The sequence below is a fragment of the Sphaeramia orbicularis genome, chromosome 11 (genome assembly GCF_902148855.1).
Source record: "Sphaeramia orbicularis chromosome 11, fSphaOr1.1, whole genome shotgun sequence".
NCBI classification, from domain to species: Eukaryota; Metazoa; Chordata; class Actinopteri; order Kurtiformes; family Apogonidae; genus Sphaeramia; species Sphaeramia orbicularis.
In genome coordinates, this window is record NC_043967.1 from 2,532,047 (window position 1) to 2,554,996 (window position 22,950).

The following is a 22,950-nucleotide window of genomic DNA, read 5'->3' on the forward strand; positions in this document are numbered from 1 at the left end:
CTAAAAATGATCTTCCAGTATTGAAGGTAAAGCTGAAGCTCAAAGTTAGAGTGGATATATATACAGTAGTGTCATTTTTTAAAGTATGAGTCCGTGATTTTACTCTTTGTCATGTGGTAAACTGGTAAGTGACTTGTTATGTTGTAAATGTAAAACTTGTGTACATAAATGAGCTCAGCTTTTTAAAACGTTGACTGCAGTGTACACTTAAGTTGTTTGAAGATGCAGTGCAAACTGTAACATCTTTGGAAGCTTCAGTAACAAAAGAAACACAACAGAACATCTGAAATATGAACGAATTTGAAACAGAAATATCCAGCAATGGCAGATTTACCTACAGGTGCCCCCCCCCCCCCCCATGAATGTGGAAGATAAATGGATTTAGAGGGTGTGTGTTTGTGTGTAAAAAAAAAAAAAAAAAAAAAAAAAAAAAGCAAAAATTGTAAAGAACATTCATTCATTCATTTTCTGAACCACTTCATCCTCCAGAGGGTCGTGGAGTGCTGGAGCCTATCCCAGCTACCTGTGGGTGAAGGTGGGGTACACCCTGGACATGTCACCAGTTCATCGCATTTACACCTGTAGCAATTCAGATCAACTGAGACTGACAAAAACTGTTAGTGCATGTCTTTGGATGGTGGGAGGAAGCAGGAGAGAACATGCAAACGCCCCACAGAAACACCCCACCCCCATCAGCTGGTGTTGGAGTCAAACCCAGGACCTTCTGCTGGGAGGGACAGTGCTAACCACTGCCCCACTGGGGCACCCAGGTAAAGAACAGGTGTGTCAAATTTCAAAAGAACTGGGTGAATAGCATCCAATAAATCGTTTAGACAAAAATCTCAGATGGATGGAAGGACGGACAGAATTCCTGGTATATCACTGGGTGGGCAGGGGTATAAAAAATATTGATGTATGATTATTTTAAAGCAGCTGTTTAGTGCGTGTACATTTTTTCCATGAAGGTAACCGGAGGACACAAGGGTTAAAACTTATTTCAGTAGCTTGTATGTTAGTGGACACTTAAAGTCAATCAATCAAATTTTATTTATTTAGCACCACATCATAACAAAAGTGATCTCATGACCCTTTGCATTTAGAGCTGGTCTAAACCAGACTCTTAAACCAATTCACAGACACCAACAGAATCCTCCAGAGTAAACACTTGGTGACAGTGGAAGGAAAAACTACCTTTAACAGGTGGAAACCTGGAGCAGACCCTGACTGTAGAGGATGGACCACTGACATGAGCAGATAAAGGGTTAAAGAGAGAGGGAGAAAGGAAGAGAGAGAGAGATTGGGGGAGGGGGGAATAGGGGGGAGACACATGGATGCACAGCAGAGTCCTCCCTGCTTACTCTGAAATATTCCCATCATCATATTCCAATAATGTAACTGGATTTTCCTTCAGTCCAACTCCACATTATGGCAGATGGATCATATTCAGTTCAGTTCAATTCAGCTTTATTTATAGAGCACATTTCATGCACAAGGCAGACTCAGTGTGCTTCACAACAGGTATATAACATAAAAAACAATCATAAACTAGATAAGCACTTGGAGAGCGCAGACCTCCACCAAGGCAGATCAGATCACCACCAAAACGGAATCATTTGTTCCTTGTGCCAGTGTCAACATTTCCTGAAACTTTCATCCAAATCCGTCCATAACTGTGAGTTATCTTGCACACGGACAGACAGACAAACAAACAAACAAACAAACAAACACTGGCAAAAACATAACCTCCTTGGTGGAGGTAAAAAGAGAGTGCAAGTGTAAGTAAGCAATCATATGTACACACACTTAAACTCACACGTGCACATACTCACACACAACTCAACAGAACACTGTTGAAAAAAGGTACGTTTTCAACCTGTTTTTAAAAATGTCTACAGATGTGTCCAGTCTAACTGCATCAGGCAGGTGTTCCACTTTTGTGGGGCATATACACTAAGAGCTGCCCCCCCCCCCCCCCCCCCCCTTCTTGGATCAGGTGTGAGGGATGAGTAAGTTGCCCCTGCCTGTTGACACTGCTGAAGTGTTCTTTTTGGGGTGGAAGTGATGAGCATGTCTGTGATGGACTGGGGTCCAAGGCCGTGTAGTGGTCTGTACACCAGGAGCAGGATTTGGAAATCAGCTCCTTTTAACAGGTGACCAGTGCAAGGATTTAAGAACACCTGTGATGTGTTGATATTTGTTGGTACCAGTGAAAATACGTGCAGTTACATTTGGAATGAGTTGTAACCTGTGAATTGGGAGTCCAGTGAATAAACCATTACAGCAGGGCTCTCAAACTCATTTTCCTTCAGGTTCCACATTCAGCCCAGTTTGATCTGCAGTGGGTCGAACCAGTCAAATAATAACAGAATAACCTATAAATAATGACAACTCAAAAATTTTGTCTGTTTTAGTGCAAAAAATCCCATGAAATTATAAAAATACTTACTTTTATAAACTATCCAAAAAAAAAAAAAGATGTGAATAACCTGAAAAAACTGAAATTTCTTAAGAAAAAAAGTGCAATTTTAACAATTTTCTGCCTCAACTTATCCTTTCTACATGTGCATTATGGATCAGATCTACAAAGACACTAAACACTGAGGAACAGGCAGAAAAGAGTTCAAATTGTCCTTAATTTTCTTTAGACATTTCAGGTTGTTCATATTTGTTCAGGTTATTCACATTTTATTGTTACAGGATAGTTTGTAAATGTAAATATTTTCATAATTTAATGTTATTTTTTGCACTAAAACAAAGACAAAAATTTGAAGTTGTTAATTCAAGATTTTTTGCTTAATTAAGGATTTTTTTTTTGCTAAATTCAAGATTTTTTGCTTAATTCAAGATTTTTTTTTTTTGGCTTAAATCAAGATTTTTTTTTTTTTTTTTTTTTACTTCATTGAAGATTTTTTTCCTTAATTCAAGCTAAAAAATTTTTTTTACTTAGTTATGATTCAAGACTGTGGAATTTTTGGCTTTGTAAAAACATCTCACCGGCCAAATTGGAACCTTTTGTGGGCTACATTTGGCCCCTGGGCCGCATGTTTGAGACCCCTGCATTACAGTAATCTAGTTTGTTTGTTATGAATGCATGGATTTGTTTTTCATGGTTAGTGGATCATATGTGTATCACACATGGTGTTCTTTTAGTATGTTATTTAAACAGATTGACGGTATTTGTTGAAAGTTTTTCCTTCAGATGAACCATCCTGACAGGCTGAATGTGACGTCACATTTAACTGTCAAAGAAAATCCACTCAACAGAAAGAGTGAAAATAGAGTGGTTTTATTCAGTGCCAAGTGTAAATATTTCAAGTATCATGTGACGACATAAGGGCAGAGGTTGCAGTTCAAATGAATCCCTACATTTTACAATAATACTTTATTATTTGCCTATTCTTTAGTAATGGCTGACACTGATTTCAACAGTTTTTATCATTTGGTTGTCTCTGAATCCAGGGGCAGCAAGACCACAATGAAATGGACTATTCTATCAGTGCTGCTGAAAAGTGGTAAAAAGGTGAAAAAGGAGATCTGTGTGAAAAACTCCATGAACCAGTTTGGGTTCACAGGTTAAAAACAGGTTAAAAACAGGTTCACTGCTGCAGTAACTGACTCTGACAACCCTGAGTGTCCTTCATTTTTCTGGTTAACGTTAGACAGGTGGAACAGGGCCCTGGTCACCTTACATATCATGAGTCTATCTATCTATCTATCTATCTATATATACATATATATATATATATATATATATATATATATATATATATATATATATCAGGGTAGAGACTGCGATCTGGTAGGATCGGCGATTCTACCAGTAGAGACTCCGATCGTAGTCTCTACTGGTAGAAACTACGATCCTGCCAGTAGAAACTCTGATCGGGTTAGGGTTACAGTTAGGGTTAGGGTTAGGGTCAGAGACTACGATCGGAGTTTCTACTGGTAGAGACTCCGATCGGGTTAGGGTTAGGGTTAGGGTTAGAGACTCTGATCGGAGTTTCTACTGGTAGAGACTACGATCGGAGTCTCTACTGGTAGAATCGCCGATCCTACCAGATCGCAGTCTCTACCCTGACATATATATAGCCAAAGGTATGTGTGTGTGTGTGTGTTTTTCATACATAACACTGACATTTTCTGTTTTTCTTTGGAAAAATGAAGATAAAATAATAAACTGAAACATTTCCACCATAAACCGACACTGAAAAGTCACAGATTGGTGGATAAATATTGAAGTGTTTGATGCTTAATAAACCCAGACACCAGACATAAAATAAATGTGCACTCATTATTTTTATAATACACAAGTGTTTTATTACATTGTGTTTTATATTACTACACAGCCTACTGTTTTCATACTGAAAGTAAAGACACATAGTTGTCATGTGACCGATGGTGTTTCTGCAGAGCTGTGTAGAGCAGCTGGGTTGGACATTCTTAATGGCTCATACAAACTTCGTGAGATGGAAAACAACGTATTTGTAAAACATAACAGTGATCATCACATCATTAAATGTGCCTTGAAAACATACAAAACCACGAGTACCAGTTTTGAACATATGGTGTTGTGTTATACTCACAAAATGATGAGGCAGCTCTTCAAACTGGGGGCACTGTCTGTATTTAGTGTGAGTTTCACTGCTCATATATTTGATCCAAAGCCCTTAAATTAAAGCTGACTGTACAAAACCAAAAGTCCAAGAGTTCACATCCACTGTGTGGTAACTGAGCCACGAAATAACCGTGAAAATGTGTCAGTGTTACTGACATTTACCTTCACTGATCAATACAGGAGCAGGTGTGAGCTCATCCCATACAGTTAATGTGATCAGTTCAACAGAGGAGCAGGATCAATGACCTGCTGATGATCAATAACCTGCTGATGATGAATGACGCTCAGTTTGAAAAGTCTATTAGAACACGTCCCTGAATATGGCCAGAGGAGAGCACATTAATATGACATCTATATGTTGTTTCATCCATGCTGAGATTAAAATAGTGTCAAGTTTACTAGTTTATATTATAGTTTACACTCACAAAAGACTAAGGCAATAAATAATACTACTCACATACAATGAGTGCTTCAGTAATAGTTTGTTTTATCTATATAAAGCAATGAGAGACATTTGATATTGTCCATGAGCTACACAGTTTACCTGAGGGAACCACAGAATGTCATCAAACCAAATCACAATATGCAACGGGCAGAACATGGGCCGACACAAACCTTGTGCTTGTGTTCCAGACCGGTGTTGGTGCATCTACTGCAGACGGAAAAAGGCACAAATCACAAATATGCATATGGTCATGGCTGATCTTTGTAAAGCTGCTCAATCCGATGACAAATATATTCCACAGTTAACTGATAGGCTCAGTTTATGGCCTTCACCCAAAAAGCTCGGCTCACTGACAACTTCACCACAACTACTCCAACGGTCCGACGGTTCTGCTTTGACTCAACATTTCACCTTTTAGCGCTGATTCCATTTATATAACTAAACTGTTTGGATTCCTTTAAGACTAGAACTGGGCGACAAAGACATATTTACTGTCATCTAATTGTACGTCCTGGTGCAGTGTTCTGCTGTTGGGTCGCTGGAGTCTATCCCAGCTACATAAGGGCAAAGGCGGGGTACACCCTGGGCGAGTCGCCAGTTGATCGCAGGGCTGACATATAAAGACAAACAATCCATCACTCTTACTTTCACATCTATGGGCAATTTAGATTAACCAATTAACCTATCAATGCATGTCTTTGGAGGGTGGGAGGAAGCCGGAGTACCCGGAGAGAACCCACGCCAGCGACAGCACTATCCACTGCACCACTGCCCCCACTTGACTTAATTTCATTCATCAATATTTTTATATTAAAAAGATTTCATTATTACAATAGTGTTGAATGTCGAAATTATTATTTTAACAAGAAACAATCATCCTTTGTGTTGAATAAGAATTCAGATTTCACTGATTTGCTTAGTAAAAGATCCCTTTATGGATAGATTTGGTGTGAATTCCTTGGACATTTGGTGTGTTCTGATGCATGACTTCTGCTGTTGACAGTTACATACATCTTTATATCAACACTATAAATAACCTCTAACGGTGAAAAACACAAGCACAAAGTCATGAAATCAGACATTACAGCTATGATTTGTCTTATGTGGTCAGGTGTCCTCTATAGTTTGTATTTTGTTTTATTTGTGTTTATCATCTTTATTTACATTCAGTGATCAGGTAAATAGAACTTTTATTTGCTTGCTTGCAAAGTCAAACACAGTCAGTGTGGAAACAAAAAGAGGTAAATGTCTGTTCTGGGGGTTTCTGGAGGTCTTGATCTGTGCTCTGACTATATTTGAGCGCCAAAGCCTCAGGAACGTCATCGACCTTTTCCATGTGATTTGTTTTCCAAAGGTTTGACCGTCGGTTTGATGTGGACACACTTCCATCCAGGGAGCAGGGACAACAGATTACTTCCAGATCGTTTGACTTTACAAAAAATGTGACATGACTGGTTTTGAGACGTCTAAAAAAAGATCTCCAAATCCGAACTGAGAATGTGTATGTTGCTGATCTTGAACTTTCATTGGTGTTGGACTGAATGGTCTCCTAAGTCTCTACGGTGGTGTTTCCAAACCAACACATTCAACCACTGTTGGGTTTGTCACTTCTGTGTTTTTTGGCTAAAGCTGAATGACAGGTTCTTTGCATCACTGGCCAAGAATTCCATAATTCCATTTGAGGACGTTGTAATTCAACTGGTCTGACAGGAATAAAACCCTCCAGTGCCTCCTGTGGGCTCTGTTTTCAGGTTGTAGAGAATTTACACTGTGATGGAAGGTTGTGTCCACTCATCAGTGTTTTCACATTCTTTAGTCTTTTGACTAACTATGGCACACATTTTCAAAATCTGGATTTATTTTTTTTTTCCACAATTTTGGTTCCTCTAGCTTTAACTCCACACTCAAATATATATGCAGTTTAATGTTGGGTGGAAATATGATTCATATTTTTATTCAATTATACATTAATAATATCCTAGCTATGGATATTACAGTACTTTTCAGCTGTTTGATTCCCATAGAAACATCAAAGTGATAGTTTGGATTTGTGAAGTTGGGTTGGATGACAAACTTCTACAGTCAGTGCCATGATCCCATTTCAGAGACAGACATAGGAAAAAGAATCCAAGCACTGTAGGGCTGTAGACAGCGACATGCTCCAGGTAATATACTACCATTCTCTCAGTTCCATACTCCGCCTCTGAGAGCACTTTATCCTTCTGCTTGTGACTCAGAAGGCAAATCTAACCCTGCCATCTTTAAGGACATCTAATGCTGCCTTCATGTGCTATGGGAATTATAGTAAATGTTGGAATTGGAGAATTGCACATGAATGCCCCCTCACATTGTTTTTTCCACTCGAGAACTGGGGAAAAAATTTGATCCACAAGCTGAAAATAACCTTTGACCTTTTCAAAATGGTGGAGAGCAACAAGGGATTCATCATAAATGATAAACAACGCTTTTATGAACGTTCTGCTGCTGTTAACAGACGATTTTGCACATTGATATTATACACAATTTACAAAAAAGATGCTGTAGCATATGAATTAACTGGTCCAAAACTGTTATACCCCAAGTAACAGGTCACCATAAACTGTCAGACATTTTTCATTTCGTTATGTCAGCACTTGAACACAACACATTCATAATATCGAATTCACAAGTGGAAAGGATCATCTTCCCAATAGCACCTGAAGACAGCATGAGTTCCTAAAATGGACATTGAGGATTCAAGGTTCAAGGAGGGTAGGGGGTTCAAAATGTGGAAACACCTGAGAAACACATGTGGAGGCTCCTGTTGTTTATACGCAACAAATAAATGTAAAGGAATGAAGGTTTATTTTGAACCAATCATATCTATAAATGTACAGACACTGGTGCAAAAAGCTAAATATTCATTAAAGTGTCATCTTAGGTAATGACTGTAGGTTCTGGTGTCAAATACATGGAGTTAAATCATGTTCCACAACATACATGTATGTTTACAACGGGTTTGGAAGTGACTTCATTGTAGAACAATGACCCAGAACTTAGGTCTGAACTCAGTACGAGGCGTTTAGAAGAAAACCAGCACCTGGTGGATGTGCATGAGAGGGTTACTGATCAAACACCGACCCAGTCACCTCCTTTAAGAACTGCTCTGGAGTTTGGAACTGTGCCACAGCTGCTCAGGGAGCAGTTTTACACAATGTTCACTTGTACCAGTACCAGTACATCTATACATGTATGTGGTCCAAATAAACCTTCACTCAGGGTACCAAAGGGTACTGAGGAGTACTGAGAAGTACTGAGTACTGTACTGAGGAGTACTGAGGAGTACTGAGTACTGCACTGGGGGGTACTGAGGAGTACTGAGGGGTACTGAGGGGTACTGAGGAGTACTGAGAAGTACTGAGGACTGCACTGAGGAGTACTGAGGAGTACTAAGGAGTACTGAATACTGTACTGAGGAGTACTGAGGGGTACTGAGGGGTGCTGAGGAGTACCGAGGGGTACTGAGGAGTACTGAGGAGTACCGAGGAGTACTGAGGGGTACTGAGAAGTACTGAGGAGTACTGAGGGGTACTGAGGGGTACTGAGGAGTACTGTGGAGTACTGAGGAGTACCGAGGAGTACTGAGGAGTACCGAGGAGTACTGAGGAGTACTGTGGAGTACCGAGGAGTACCGAAGGGTACTGCGGAGTACCTAGGAGTACTGTAGAGTACTGAAGAGTAATGAGGAGTACTGAGGGGTACCGAGGAGTACTGAGTACTGTACTGAGGAGTACTGAGGGGTACTGAGGAGTACTGCTTCTGTTCCAAATGGTCAGTCTGCTAAGTAACAGTACAATTGCTTCATTTCTGTACTTCAATAGAGCTTTCAGGTATTTGTAGTTTACTCAAGTATTTTTCTTACATTTCCTGCTTATTGTGTCAACTTTTTATTCTGATCAGAAATTTAAATTTATTCTGAAACAAAACTGAAATCTGACTTCTTATTCACCAAGGTGTATCTAGATGACGCTGACTGAAGACGAACGAACAGAGTAACAGGCGTTATCATATGTCAGCTGTGTTACTGACGTTGGAGTTCATGTATTTAACTTTCATCTGTTCTTTTTTGTTTTTTTTTTACCTGATTTGAAGTTAAACTATTGATGTTATATTAATATGAAGTGAGGTTCAAATGTCTTTCTACATGATCAGCGGGCAGAAATGTTGTTCAAAGGCCTACTTTTGACGTGAATACTGACTTGTATACATTTCCAAGCCTCTACTTATACATAAGTGCCAGTACTTCTACTTGAGTGAAGAAACTGAGTACTTTTGCTACCTCTGCCAAATTGGTTCAACAGTTACTACAACAGACCTAATGTTCTGCAACACTGTTAAGTATCACTACACATTGCAGACAAATAAATAACTTGTAGATAAGTTGCATGCCATCAGTACACTTTAAAGTAATGTGGTGTAAAGGTAGAAAACATGTGAAAGAGGATGTTGCCTTCAGGATCCTATCAGGGCTTCATCCTGGCACTTCCACTTCCATTGGATGAGCCCTCACACACTGACACTGTCAATCATGACTAAAGTGTGTGTGTGTTTTCAGCAGAATCCTGTGGACTGCAGATGTGAGGTATTCTGGATGTGGTGATTTACACCAACATTTGGTTACATACAGGGTAGCACTCTTAAGGTAACAAACAAACAGCAACTACTTTAAAGCTTACTGTTTTTGGTTTTTTTAGTTTTTCGTAAAAAACAAACAAACAAACAAAAAAAACCATACAAAAAAAAAAGCCTGGGCTGAGCGTTATAGGAAAGATAACCGCTATCGATGCTAACAGTACAAGCACAGAGATGATGAACACTGGCTTCATTAATTTCTACATCATTTATGTTGATAGGATGTGAAAAAAAAGCACAATAGTGTTTTCAGTAAGAATTCACGGTCAGTATTTGATGAGATACGCAGTTATTAAGCTGCTCCTGGGAACTTACATGCCAGATATTTCCATGCCTTTGTTTCACTTCTGACTGTGCAATACTTCTAGAATTCAAAGAAATCCAAAGTGCATATAGAGAAATGATTTCTAAAACACAACACATCCCTGGATGTTTACAGTGCATACAAATGTCTTCAGGACAGATACATTGTTCAGTACACAATCTTGAAATCTACCTTCAGAGATCCACCTCCTGTGCGTCTGAATTTACACTGTAGAGTAAAGCATTAAAATCAAAGACACCAGCAGTTTTCTGTGTAGCCACAGATGTTTTGGTTGTTGTGTAGTTGCCTGTGATGTCCGCATGATTGTTACAAGCACAATGTATTTTCTGTCTCTAGTGTTTTTGATTCATTTTCTTTGTAAATCAATTAAACATCATATTTGGCCTCAAGCAAAAATATTCCAATGAGTTTGTCTGTGTGCACATTCGTCAAATTCAAATTGGAATTTAATCATTGATTGTCCTGGTCAGTTAGCTGGACCTGGGTCAGCCAAGGGCATAGTGTGTAACACCTCATCCAGAAGCTGCAGAGCGCGATGCAGATGGACCTCCACCCAACAGGGGGTGTGTTTGATGCTCTGCCGAGGGTAGTCAGGCCCCCAGCCCTTCACAAAGCTGAGCCGCAGAATACACAGGCGCCTCAGGTCGTCCACGCCGATGCCGGCTGCAGCAGACAGACCTGTCCATGGACACAACAGGACAGAGGTCAGGATGGGCTAACACACACCACACCATCATGTGTTAGTCACATGACCACATGACACACGGTCTGCACACTGGGGCTGTGCAATTAATCGAAATTCAATTACGATTTCGATTATTACACGCAACGATTATAAAAATTATGTAATCGAGAAAAAACGATTATTAATTTTGAGTTGTTTTAATTCACACGCACACAAGCTCCCATGAGCTGCTCTGCCCCGCCCCCCTCTAAGCTACTGCTGCCAGCTAGCCGGCAGGTCCACCCGAAGAGGAAAGTTGTACCTAGCGGTCTGGAAAAATGGCAGGAGAATCACAGCAGAAGTGCTTGGTAAACAAAAAAGGCAAGTCAAATTCAATCGTATGGAATCACTTTGGGTTTGATGAAGAAGACGAAGAGCAAAAACACATCACGTGCAAAAAGTGTTTGGTAGTTGTGTCCGCACCGACCGCTAACACAACAAACCTTTGTAACCATCTAAAGTTTAACCACCACGACCTTTATCATAATCTTATGAAAAACTAAAACACATAAAAACAACTCCGTCTACAACTTTGTCTGCAATGCAATCTTCAGTCTCCGAATCTCTTTACGCTGCAACTCCCGTATTAACCTAACCTAACCCGTATAACCCTAACGTATGTATTCTAGATGGCTGATGTATACAGAAGGCCTGAACTGAAACCTCACGGCACGCCACTGAATTTACTGTTTCATATTACATTGAACATACTTGAATTTATAATTTGCACTTTACGTGAGTTTTTTTTTTTTTTTATTGCTACAGTTCTATGGCAAGTCTATAGCAGTTTAATTCCAGTGCACTATTTATTTACAAAAGGAAACATACTTGAATTTACAGTACACTTATTTGCATTCAAAGATTTTTTGTTTCATATAAAAGTGAACATACTTTGTTTTAGTGGTTAAAAGCTTTATTTATGTTTAAAGAGTATATTTTACATTGTTTTGCAAGAAAAAAATAAACAACTTTAAGGTTAACAAATAATTGTTTTTAATAATCGTGATTTCAATTATTGCAAAAATAATCGTGATTTTTTTTTTTTTCTATAATCGAGCAGCCCTACTGCACACCATATCATGTCACTGTTTTATTCCAACACAACCTGCAGAAGAAGGAGTGTGATTTATCATGGAAAGCACCGTCACATCCTGTCAAACCCATAGATGTTACTGTACATACGATGACGCATCCACGTTGTAAGAAGACATTCAAGTCTCTCTGCCTTGGAGTTAAAGGTTGTGCAGTTTTTCCCACTTGTTTCTAAGGACAGTGCTGTCCTACTAAGTTCACCGATACACTTTATCAAACACATTGTTCTGTTTCTGTTTGAATTCCAGAAAAACCTATGGAAAATCCAAAACTGTACCTCTCCTCTGGTTTTTCACCTTACGGCCTATTCATTTTCAGTCGAGGACAAAATAATTTCTTGATGAAGCAGCATTATTGTCAAATATAAAAGGACATTGGACTGATCACCAACACACTATTATATCAGACTGTTGTTTACTCATCATTATTTACACATCAGTGTCACACAACACATAGAAAGCAACTCCCAACCTTTCATATATAAAACTAATGTGAACTATGCAGTCTAATCCATCTAATCCAAGACCAATAACTAAATCTGGCAGTAGGTGCCAGGGATAACTGAGCCAATTTAAAATTGATTATCAACTCCAAATGAGGCGGTGAAAAAAACTCCTTGCCCAGAGTTGAGATAGAAGTGCGAGCCTTTGTTCAGACCAAAGCACATACAAATACCAAAGCATCAGTGACACTCACTGACTGCGGGTGCGATGCCTCCAACACTGCCTGGACCTGGGATGTTTCCAGCCACTGCAGCCGCCTGCGCAGCTGCTGCAGCCTGCGCAGTCGCTGCCTGCTGCTGCATCTGTCTGTGGCACTGGCGCAGGTCAAACACCTACTCAACACACACAGCTTTAGTCACAAGAGCAGCACAGCACATGGACATTCAATGTGAAGAGATCAATGAGCTTTAGGAATGTTTGGGTTAGTGTTTGTAAGAACACAAATATGCACACTAACTACCTGTGACAACACTCATGATAAACATTTCTGCCACTTGACAATGACATACATGCGCAATGTTAGCAACATAAATGTAAATGTAAATATATCTGCATTCACAATTTAGTTCAAATGAATATAATTCCAAGAGACAGGGTTAGCATGTGTGTGTAGGATGTTAAATGCAGTCTAACCTTTATGTAGGCTCCAGGGTAGATCTTATGCACAGCATCGCCTGGTGCTCTGCCTGCTTCCCTGTCCAGGTAGTAGCTCTGTACAAACACAGCATGGTCGCTCATACAGCGCATCCACACATCGCCCTCACCACGGCACTCCAGCTGCACACCTTTGCCTATGTGTAACCTGGAACACACAGGAGTAACAGGAGTACACAGGGGTGCATAGGAGTACACAGGAGTACACAGGAGTACACAGGGGTGCATAGGAGTACACAGGAGTACACAGGGGTGCATAGGAGTACACAGGAGTACACAGAAGTGCACAGGAGTACACAGGAGTACACAGTAGTACACAGAAGTGCACAGGAGTACACAGGAGTACACACAGGAGTGCAACACACACTATGAGTGGCTGCACTTGCTTTCATTCATCATTTCACAGTTATTTTCAGCCATGGATGTCAGAGGGTTAGGATCAGAGGTCAGAGGTCAGGTACAGAGAGTTAGAGTCAGAGGTCAGAGGTCAGGGACAGAGGGTTAGGGTCAGAGGTCAGTGGTCAGAGGTCAGGTACAAAGGGTTAGGGTCACAGGTCAGAGGTCAGGTACAGAGGGTTAGGGTCAGAGGTCAGGTACAAAGGGTTAGGGTCACAAGTCAGAGGTCAGGTACAAAGGGTTAGGGTCACAAGTCAGGTACAGAGGGTTAGGATCAGAGGTCAGAGGTCAGGTACAAAGGGTTAGGGTCACAAGTCAGAGGTCAGGTACAGAGGGTTAGGGTCAGAGGTCAGGGACAGAGGGTTAGGGTCAGAGGTCAGGTACAGAGGGTTAGGGTCAGAAGTCAGGCACAGAGGGTTAGAGGTCAGAGGTCAGGTGCAGAGGGTTAGGATCAGAGGTCAGAGGTCAGGTACAGAGGTACATGTGTGGCCCTGCATACATCACATGTTACCTGGCTCTCTCGCTGGCATCTGTGCGGTGGACATTACTCAGCTGTCCGAGGCAGAAGCGGTCCCCTCCTGATGGGTCCACATATCCGTCCACCGTCACCATGGGGCAGCTGGAGGGCACCTTAAACATCTCTCCAACCTGAACATCCATTTCAAAGTAGGAGATGGAGCACCAAAACTCTGGGCCTATGATGAAAACACACCAAACAGGATGTGACAGATACTGTTGCGTCCCGTGTCTCCTCAAAAAGGAACATTCTACTTCCTGTAAAAAATATTTGCATGGTTATTTCTTTTGAATGTGTTCTTCCCAGTGGGGGGGCTTTGGGGGTATTTAGGGACCCTTGGGGCAGTCTCTCAGTCTTTTCTTTAAGACTTGAAGGTAACAGCTTCCAGACTGGACTAAATATTGCAAAATTCACTGCAGGGGTAAGTTGTTTGTTGAAGTCTTTCTGCTTTTTAGTGGTGGTGTTGTCATTGCTTTGTAAATACTTCATCTTTGCTCGGCACTGTTTTTGTACTTACTTTGTTTTTCACTTTTTGTGTAAATATTTTTGCACGTTTTTGAGGAGGTGGAAGAAATTAACTGATCCATCTTTCTTCTGTTCTTGAAAATGTTGAGTTTATAATGAACCCATGGCAAAATCATGGATAACAGTGAGGGGAAACAGATAATGTAAAACACACACAATGTACAAATCTTCATAAATAATCATGAAAAAGTTTTAAAATCCCTCTGAACATTGCATTTTAATGTCTACTGTTATAGACAACTTCATTTTTGTTTATTTAATCAGGCCCTTTGTTTCACACATGATCTGTCCTTCCAGCCTCAGTGGTTCCAGCTCCAACCTCTGCTACTTTGGTGTTTCCAAAAAAATCACTGTTCACAATGCACACAACATAATTGTGTAAATGACGATTTATGAGTGACAGTGACTCACCCTCCACTGGAGCACGAGCAAAAAAACATTTAAGCATCAGTGTTGTTAGGATAAAGTCATGTCACTGCCAAGTCTGTGTCTGAGTCTGTGTCCCAGTTCATGTCCAAGTCCATGTCCAAGTCCATGCCTCAGTCAATGGTCCAAGGTCCATCAACACATTTTAAGATGCACACAATCTTTATGCACTGAATTGTCTTCTAAAAGGGTTGTGTTATTTTGTCTAATTGTGGTTTTATCAACATAACAGATAGGTTACCATCGTGGTATAACTATGGTTGGAGCTATGGCCTGTAAACACTAGGGCATAGAAGTTCCTGGGAACGTTGTTGTTGAGGTAAACACAGGCTCTTATAAGAAATGATTAACATTGTAAAGGTCAGTAACCAAGTGCTGCAGTAAATTCACTCATGGTGCCTTGACAATCCAAGATCACAAAATAACACAAAACATGATTAACTGAATGGTAAACATGATAACACAGAACATAGAGTAATATAACATTGCAAAATGAGCGTAACAGTTTCACTAATCTCTGTAAGTTGTTGATACATAAACTCAGATGTCTCCAACATGTCCTCTGGGATGGTCACTTGCAAACATCAGCAGCTGAATATGATCTGAGTGATCTGAAGCCACTATTATTTTTACAATGACACCCTAATCCTAACACTGCAGGTTAACACACCTACAAAAAAGTTAATGAAACAAACACTTTAATTGCTGATAGACTCTTAAGAATCACAATACACTGAGTTAAAGAAAACATTAGCCGAGCCAAAGTAATGCTAATGCTGTGTTCCAGGCCGGTTTTTGAGCCCGTAAGTCATGACTTCAAACCATGACTCACAACTTTGTCACGTTCCAGGCAAGTCATGCCAAACTGCCTGAGCGCAAGGAATTGTGGTAGCTAGATGTAAACAAACCATCATGGTGGACCGTATGTTATGCTCATTTACAATCATTTCTATCGCCAAAGGTGTTTGTTCTTCGCTTATTTGAGGGAAACAGAGGTGGAAAAATGGTGCATAATACAAGAGAAGCTGTTCTACCTTTTATGTTATTTGTATATTTGGATTTGTATTTGGTATTAATTTATTCTTGCACTCATTGGACTGAAAACTAGCTAACGCTAGAGCAGCTGCTGATTATACAGAACATTTGCAGATAAATAATGTCAGAGCAATACCTTGTTTTAATAAACAATCTGCATAAACACCACATCCATGGGGGGGCGCCATTACTATGTGACGTCAGAACTCGGAAGTGGGAGAACATGGATCTAGTATGAGTTCACGGGTTTGACTGCCATCCCAGTGCATTTTTGCAGGTAGGAGGTTGGAAAAACAGGAGTTACGGGTTGCCTGGAATGCAGCATAATTACCCACAACAAAGACTGATGAAGCCTGGACACCATGACTGAAAGGAGCTGCTGAATCCCAGATGACCCTCCCGTCTTAAGCCTCTACACTACCTTCTGTTTGCTTAAATGATTGTTTTCTGCTGTAACTTCTGTAAACAGTTTTCCACTATAAACAAGCTTCTTCAACCAGTGGACCACATGTCACACTCCTTCACCCCCAAAATGAAACACATCGTATCATTCTTTCACTTCAAAATTAAAGACATAAACTTGAACCATCACTCTTGATCCAGAACCTTCACATCTCCTGCTGACCATCCATAGCCTTTCCTCCTTCTGACCTTTCCAAAACTTTCTCTTTCATTTAACTCCCCCTTCCAAACCTCCTCTCTCCCTTTCATTCAACGCTTTTCTCCCCTGTCTCACCACTCTAATCATTGATATTTTAGATTCCTCCCTCACCTCTGATACTGTTCCCTCTTTGTTCAACTTTGCTGCCTTCACAACCATCCTCATGAAGCCTGGCCTGGACACTGACAACTTAAATAATTTCAGACCTTTATCGAACCTAACATTTCTTGCACAAATAATGAAATAGTGCATCACTGTTCAACTCAAAGACTATGTCCAGTCTGTTCAAAGTCACCCATAACCTCCTTCTGACTCTGGCTTCCTCAACATTCTCATTCCTCAACCTCAGGGTTGCGTTCGACACCATCGAACCATTCCATCCTCCTCAGTTGTATAAAATAATCCAGTGGCACAACCGCCTTTGGACTCTACTGCCATCACTCACATTTTACTCATTTGCCACTTTTACACATAGATCCCTGAAAAAAGGTGAGATGGTGATCCCACCTTTTTGCCACCATTAACCAATTTCCACAGCAACGCCAAAGGAGTAACAGAGGTGAGACAAGCTGGACTTTTACACAGCAAACCTGTGTTCTGGAATCAAATGGGCAGTGATGCAGCGCAGTGCATAGTGTGACGTTTTACTTGTGCGTCGGAAATACTCCGAGCATAGCAGTCTTGCTAACCTCTCCATAGTCTTTCACCATTCTACAAATGTTAGCATGGATAGAGTCCTCCACCTGAAGTGACAACAGCTCGCGGATCTCGGCGTCTCCCCAGTTCAACATCTTTCTGGTCGCGTTGATAGGTTTGTTTACTGTACACGGCCCACACTCATTTTTTTGATCTCACTCATTTATTTAGGAACCATTGATTTTGAAGCAGTTTTTGGCCGTTGCCATGTTGCTAACAACTACAACAACAATAACAACAACAACAACTCCTCCTACTACTACAACAACAAAAACTACATCTACAACAACTATGACAACAACTATTACTATTACAACTACAACAAAAACTACCACTACTACTACTACTACAACTACTACTACTACAACAAACTACATGTACAACAACTACTACTATTACAACTAAAACAAAAACTACTACAACTACTACTACTACTACTACTACTACTACTACAAAGTACATCTACAACAACTATGACAACAACAACACCAACTACTACTTTTACTACTACTACAACTACCACAGCTAATACTACAACAACAACCACAACTACTACTACAACAACAACTACTACAACTACAACAGCAACCACAACAACAACAAGAAAAGCACTCGGAGAGTGCAGACCTCCGCCAAGACAGATCTGTCTGCCTCCTGTGTGTGCGTGTTTGTTTTTGTTTGTTTGTTTGTTAGCAAGATAACTCAAAAAGTTATGGGCCCCCCCCGACCACCACCAAAATTTAATCATTTCTTCCTTGTGCCAGTATCAACATTTCCTGAAAATTTCATGAAAATACGTCCATAATTTTTTGAGTTATCTTGCTAACAAACAAACAAACACACACACGCACACAAAGCCAAGCGATCACGATACCTGCTGCTGGAGGTAACAACTACAGACCAAGAACTACTACAACAAGAACTATAACTACAACATCAACAACTACCACAAAAACTACAACTACAACAACTATGACAAAAACTACATCTACAACAACTTTGACAACAACAACAACAACTACTACTACAACGACAACTACATAAACAACTACAACTACAACAAACATAACATGCGTGCACTTGAAAACCCTGGGCCTGACTTATCAGGCGCACTACTGCCCCCAGTGGCCTGACTTACCAGTGCATGGCAAAGTTTTTGGACAGACGGACAACCAACTGAAGACAATGCCCTTCAGCCAGTGTGGCTGAGGGTAAAAACTATATCTAAAACAACTATAATAACAACTACTACTACAACAACTACAACTCCCCCTCACCGACCTCCAAAACCCACCCACCCAATACAGTCGTTCTTCAGAACCTTCACTTGCTCAAATGGTCATATCCACTTTAAATTTCTACAAAGCCCCAAGATCGCCTATTGTCCCACCAAATCTGAAGACCCACAACTTCTGTTTTCAGTGTTTTGTATTATGTTTTAATACCTGAGTGTAATGAATTAGCTTGTTTTCTGTTTTTGTATTTGTACTTGTTTATGTAAAGCATGTTTGAGCACTTAAGTGCTACATCCAATCCTTACCTTTCCTAAATCCTATCATATTCTGTTTATTATCAGCACAACAACTCCAGTCCACACTCACACATAATACTGAAATACAATTCAGAAAAAAGGAGAGGAGGTCTACTCTGACATTTGTCACTACAATGGATGATAATGGTAGTGAGCATGATATTCTCACAGTAGTAAGAAAATATTTCAGTCACATGTAACAAAACTATTGGAAATCACAAGCAACTTTTTAAGCTAAATTAGTAGATGCACACAATTGTCAAGACATACATAAATTGCACTGACCTGGATGATTTGACACAGCAGGAGGGAAAGAGGCTGAACCATGATGCTGGGACCCTGAAAGACAAACATGTTTGTTGGTTATTAGATGAAATGATGACCCACTCCCCTTATATCTATAAGGGTATTTTATCCTCTCTATCACAGGCCGCCCTGGTTCATCCAACACTCCTAATGTTTACCAGTTCCATTTGTGGGTCAGCAGAGCAAACTTATTAGCAATGGTGGAAGGACTGGAAGATGAAACAAGTTCAAAGATGGAATCACAGTAAACTTGTATCAGTAATGAAAAGCTTTGGACAGCTTGGTTGTAGGTATCAAAGTGTAAATTTCTTCATATTTACAAAATACTGTACAATACAATACAGGTGGCCACTAAAAACATCGAAAGTCTTTCTTTATGCTTTTGTCAGTTAAATTAAGGTTGAAGTTAAAAGGATAAAGTTTAAAGTAAAGGTTCAAGGATGAAAAAAATCACAGCTTTTTAGCATTTAGCATTTTAGAAAATGTCCCAAATTTTCTGAAAATGTATTTGTACATTTCACACGATAATTTTAATACTAAACCAAATGTTTTTATTAGTCACAGGTCTGATATATATCTTACAGTGGTGGTTTGAATGATGAAGAGGAGTCTGTTGAAGACCAGCGCCGTTCTGCTGGGGTCCTATAGGAGTATAGGAGGCTGTGCTGCTGCCTGTCCAAACAGCTGCATTACAAAATAATCAATCAATCAATCAATCAATCAATCAATCAAGCACTAAATACATACAGTTGGTTAGTGTACTTCATCATGAACATTTGAATGTGTTCTTTCATTTAAAATAAATTTAACACTTACTTTAACACTCTACTTTTCTACTTGTTTGACCATTTGCTGTGTTACTACTGTGGTTACTGCTGTGTTACTACTGTTATTACGTGTAACTACTATTGTTATTACTGTGGTACTCTTACTGTAGTTGGTTCTGTGATACTCTTACTTATTTTTAAAATCACTTCAATTTATTTTGTAATTTCCCCCCAGTTGGACTGCGCTGGAGGTGAACTGTAGCTGGATACGGTTCACCTCTGTTAGCCCATTAGCAAACATTTACTGATTGAAAGAAAAAGAAGCATTTGATTGAAATTAATCAAATGACACAATTTCTTCCTTTACATTTTTACAAGCAAAATTTGGCATGTTTTTCTTCATTCCTTTAAGGTCTGAAGAGTGATGGACAGTGCTTTCAGTCAGGGATGTAAAAATCCAATTCATTAATCTGTACATGAATGATGTACAGTGAGTGTGTGTGTGTGTGTGTGTGTATGTATACACACACACACACACACACACACACATATAAATAAATAAAAAAAAAAAAAAAAAAAAAAAATATATATATATATATATATATATATATATATACAGTATATATATATATATATATATATATATATATATATATATATATATATATACACACACATAATAGGAGTACCTTTTGCATAACTGCCTGAACCCTTATGGTATCAGATAACTGAATTTATAGTCAGTACCTTCATCTGAACAACATTTACATTTGGCCAATTTTAGACAGACATGATGATGATATACTCGTGCACTGTGCACAATAATCATTTGACTACTTTCAATCTGTCTGCCAGGAAAAAACGTATTTGATTAACTAAAGAGAAGTCCTGGAAGTCTGTCAGTGGGTCACACACATCTGTCAGACATCAAAGCATTGTTTTCAACCTAAGACTTTAATAACAGAGGAAAAATTGAATAAATGGACCACCAAATCTCTTATTAGATGGATTAGGTAAAATACATGACAACATGGCGACTTCTTATTTTACAGAGAAATTCAATGTAAGTCTTGAGGACCCAGTGCTTTTTAGAGCCAGTATTACACTTTATGATACTTCTGCATGGACTTCATTTTGAAGCTGAGGAATTTGCCCCTTGGTTTTAAAGATAAGAAGGTTTTATTTGGTAATTGTAATTTTCAGCAAAATGCAACAACAAAACTTGGACAAAAACTCACTGTGGAAGGCAGCCTGACTCTGAGTGTGTTTATTGCTGCTGTACCCATTCTGTCCATGTGAGTGGGGTGGAGGTAGAGAGGCCTGTGGTGGGTGGGGAGATTGTGAGGGTGGTTGGGGAGTCTGTTGCTGAAGAGGGACTTGAGTTGGGGTTGGGGGTCGTGGTACAGGGACTTGAGCCTGCGGAGACGCACTTTTAAGATGGCCATCACCGTGACCCCCCTGGATGGGGATCATGGAACCAGAGCTGGACACTGAAAACACAAATTAAAAACACATCAAGGGGTGTCAAAGGTGCACATATGTCACTTCTGCTGTTGTAAGGAAGCTGAATCTGTAATTCTACTGCAGCCACAGTCTGTGCTGTGTTGTACTACCAGAGGAAACAATACAGGCTCTACAATGGACTCAAAATATAAAAGTCAAAGGTAGACCTTTGGAAAACGTATCTACTAGCTGCTTGTGTCCAAAGTGAATTGAGCCTCATGTCATATGGCGTTTCAAAGATTCAGAGTTATTTTTTTGTTGCTGTTGTGTTTTCTGTCTGTCTCCTCTGCACTTTGTTTTTCTGTATTTTGCTGCTGTTAACAGTGAAATTTCCCCACAGTGGGATCAATAAAGTCAAATGTTATCTTATCTTATCATATCATAAAGGAATCCCCTCTATGCTCAGATTCAATCCAATGACAGCTCTTGAGATAATGTCCAAAAATATACTGTAAAAGCAACCCACAAGCTTCTGAAAGTTAAAAAAACGGGATGTTCTGCAGTGGCCAAGTCACTTGATTTCAACCAAATAGAGAATACTTTCAGTTACTGAAAACAGCAAAGCAGCAGAAACCAGCACCAGTTACATTTGAGACTCTGAAAATGAAGAGACAACTTCTAAATTGGTTGCACTTCCTAAATGGTTAATTTAATACTTTTGTTAAACCCCTGAATTAAAGCTGAAGGTCCAATCACATCTTGATTGCATCATTTTAAACCCACTGTGGTGGTGAACAGAGACAACATTATAAAGTCTGTGTCAGTGTCCAAATACTTATGGACACACTCCCTGTATTAATCTGAATACAGGGAGTCTGAAGTGATAAATGAGAGTGCTGTTTTTAAAGGAAAGTACATTAATGAATGCATTGTACTTGTACTAATCCTGGGAATCTAGGAACTCCCAAACCTTACTCACACTCACACTTATATTCATGTTCAAAAGACAAATCTGCCTATTAATAAACCTGTGCTCACATGCTGTATGTAAAGCATCTTACAAGACCAGTATTTCATACGTGCAGTTAGGAGCTGCTCACCTTTTGGGGAGACAGGCAGGTTGGTGTATCTGCCCACAGGGGGGGGCTCCGGAGGTAGCTGCGCATTGGGTAGGGGCTGTCCATAGTGGTCCTGGGGGGGGAGCTTCAGGGCTGCTTGGTGGTCAGACAGAGGCATTCCAGGTGGTAGGTCCATCTGAATACAGTCATGAATGTACTCCTCTTTGATTAGCCCACCAGAGGCCACTGCAGGGGACAGAATGAGGTGATGGTCAGTGTAGGGAATGGACAGTAACAAGGACTAGATGATTAAACCATCTCAAAATGGGAATGGGATAAAATTAAGGCTGATGAGGATGGAAAGCTTATCACACGTTAACTGAATATGGATAGAGCTAACAGCACACAAAATAGTAAAAAATAGCTTAATATTATAACAGTGAAATGGTAAATTTAGGTAGGTTTTCCATAAAATAATAAATAAATCTATTTCTAAATCAATAAACAAATAAATCATCCGAGGCTTCTCAGCCTATTAGTAGGATAATATCTGTGCAACA

General features: G+C 39.8%; 1 protein-coding gene across 1 annotated transcript in view; it reads right to left on the reverse strand.

Annotated features, from left to right (window-relative positions):
* Positions 1-5,105: 5,105 nt before the first annotated feature.
* smad10a (SMAD family member 10a) overlaps positions 5,106-22,950 on the reverse strand; it is a 28,129-nt gene continuing 10,284 nt past the window's right edge. The window contains exons 6-13 of the mRNA XM_030146730.1: positions 22,433-22,636; positions 21,128-21,379; positions 19,705-19,806; positions 19,102-19,155; positions 13,937-14,120; positions 13,009-13,177; positions 12,569-12,707; positions 5,106-10,734 (exon numbers count right to left, since the gene is read on the reverse strand). Coding sequence (XP_030002590.1) covers positions 10,523-10,734; positions 12,569-12,707; positions 13,009-13,177; positions 13,937-14,120; positions 19,102-19,155; positions 19,705-19,806; positions 21,128-21,379; positions 22,433-22,636 — 1,316 coding nt within the window. The 3' untranslated portion in view covers positions 5,106-10,522. The remainder of the gene's footprint in view (positions 10,735-12,568; positions 12,708-13,008; positions 13,178-13,936; positions 14,121-19,101; positions 19,156-19,704; positions 19,807-21,127; positions 21,380-22,432; positions 22,637-22,950) is intronic.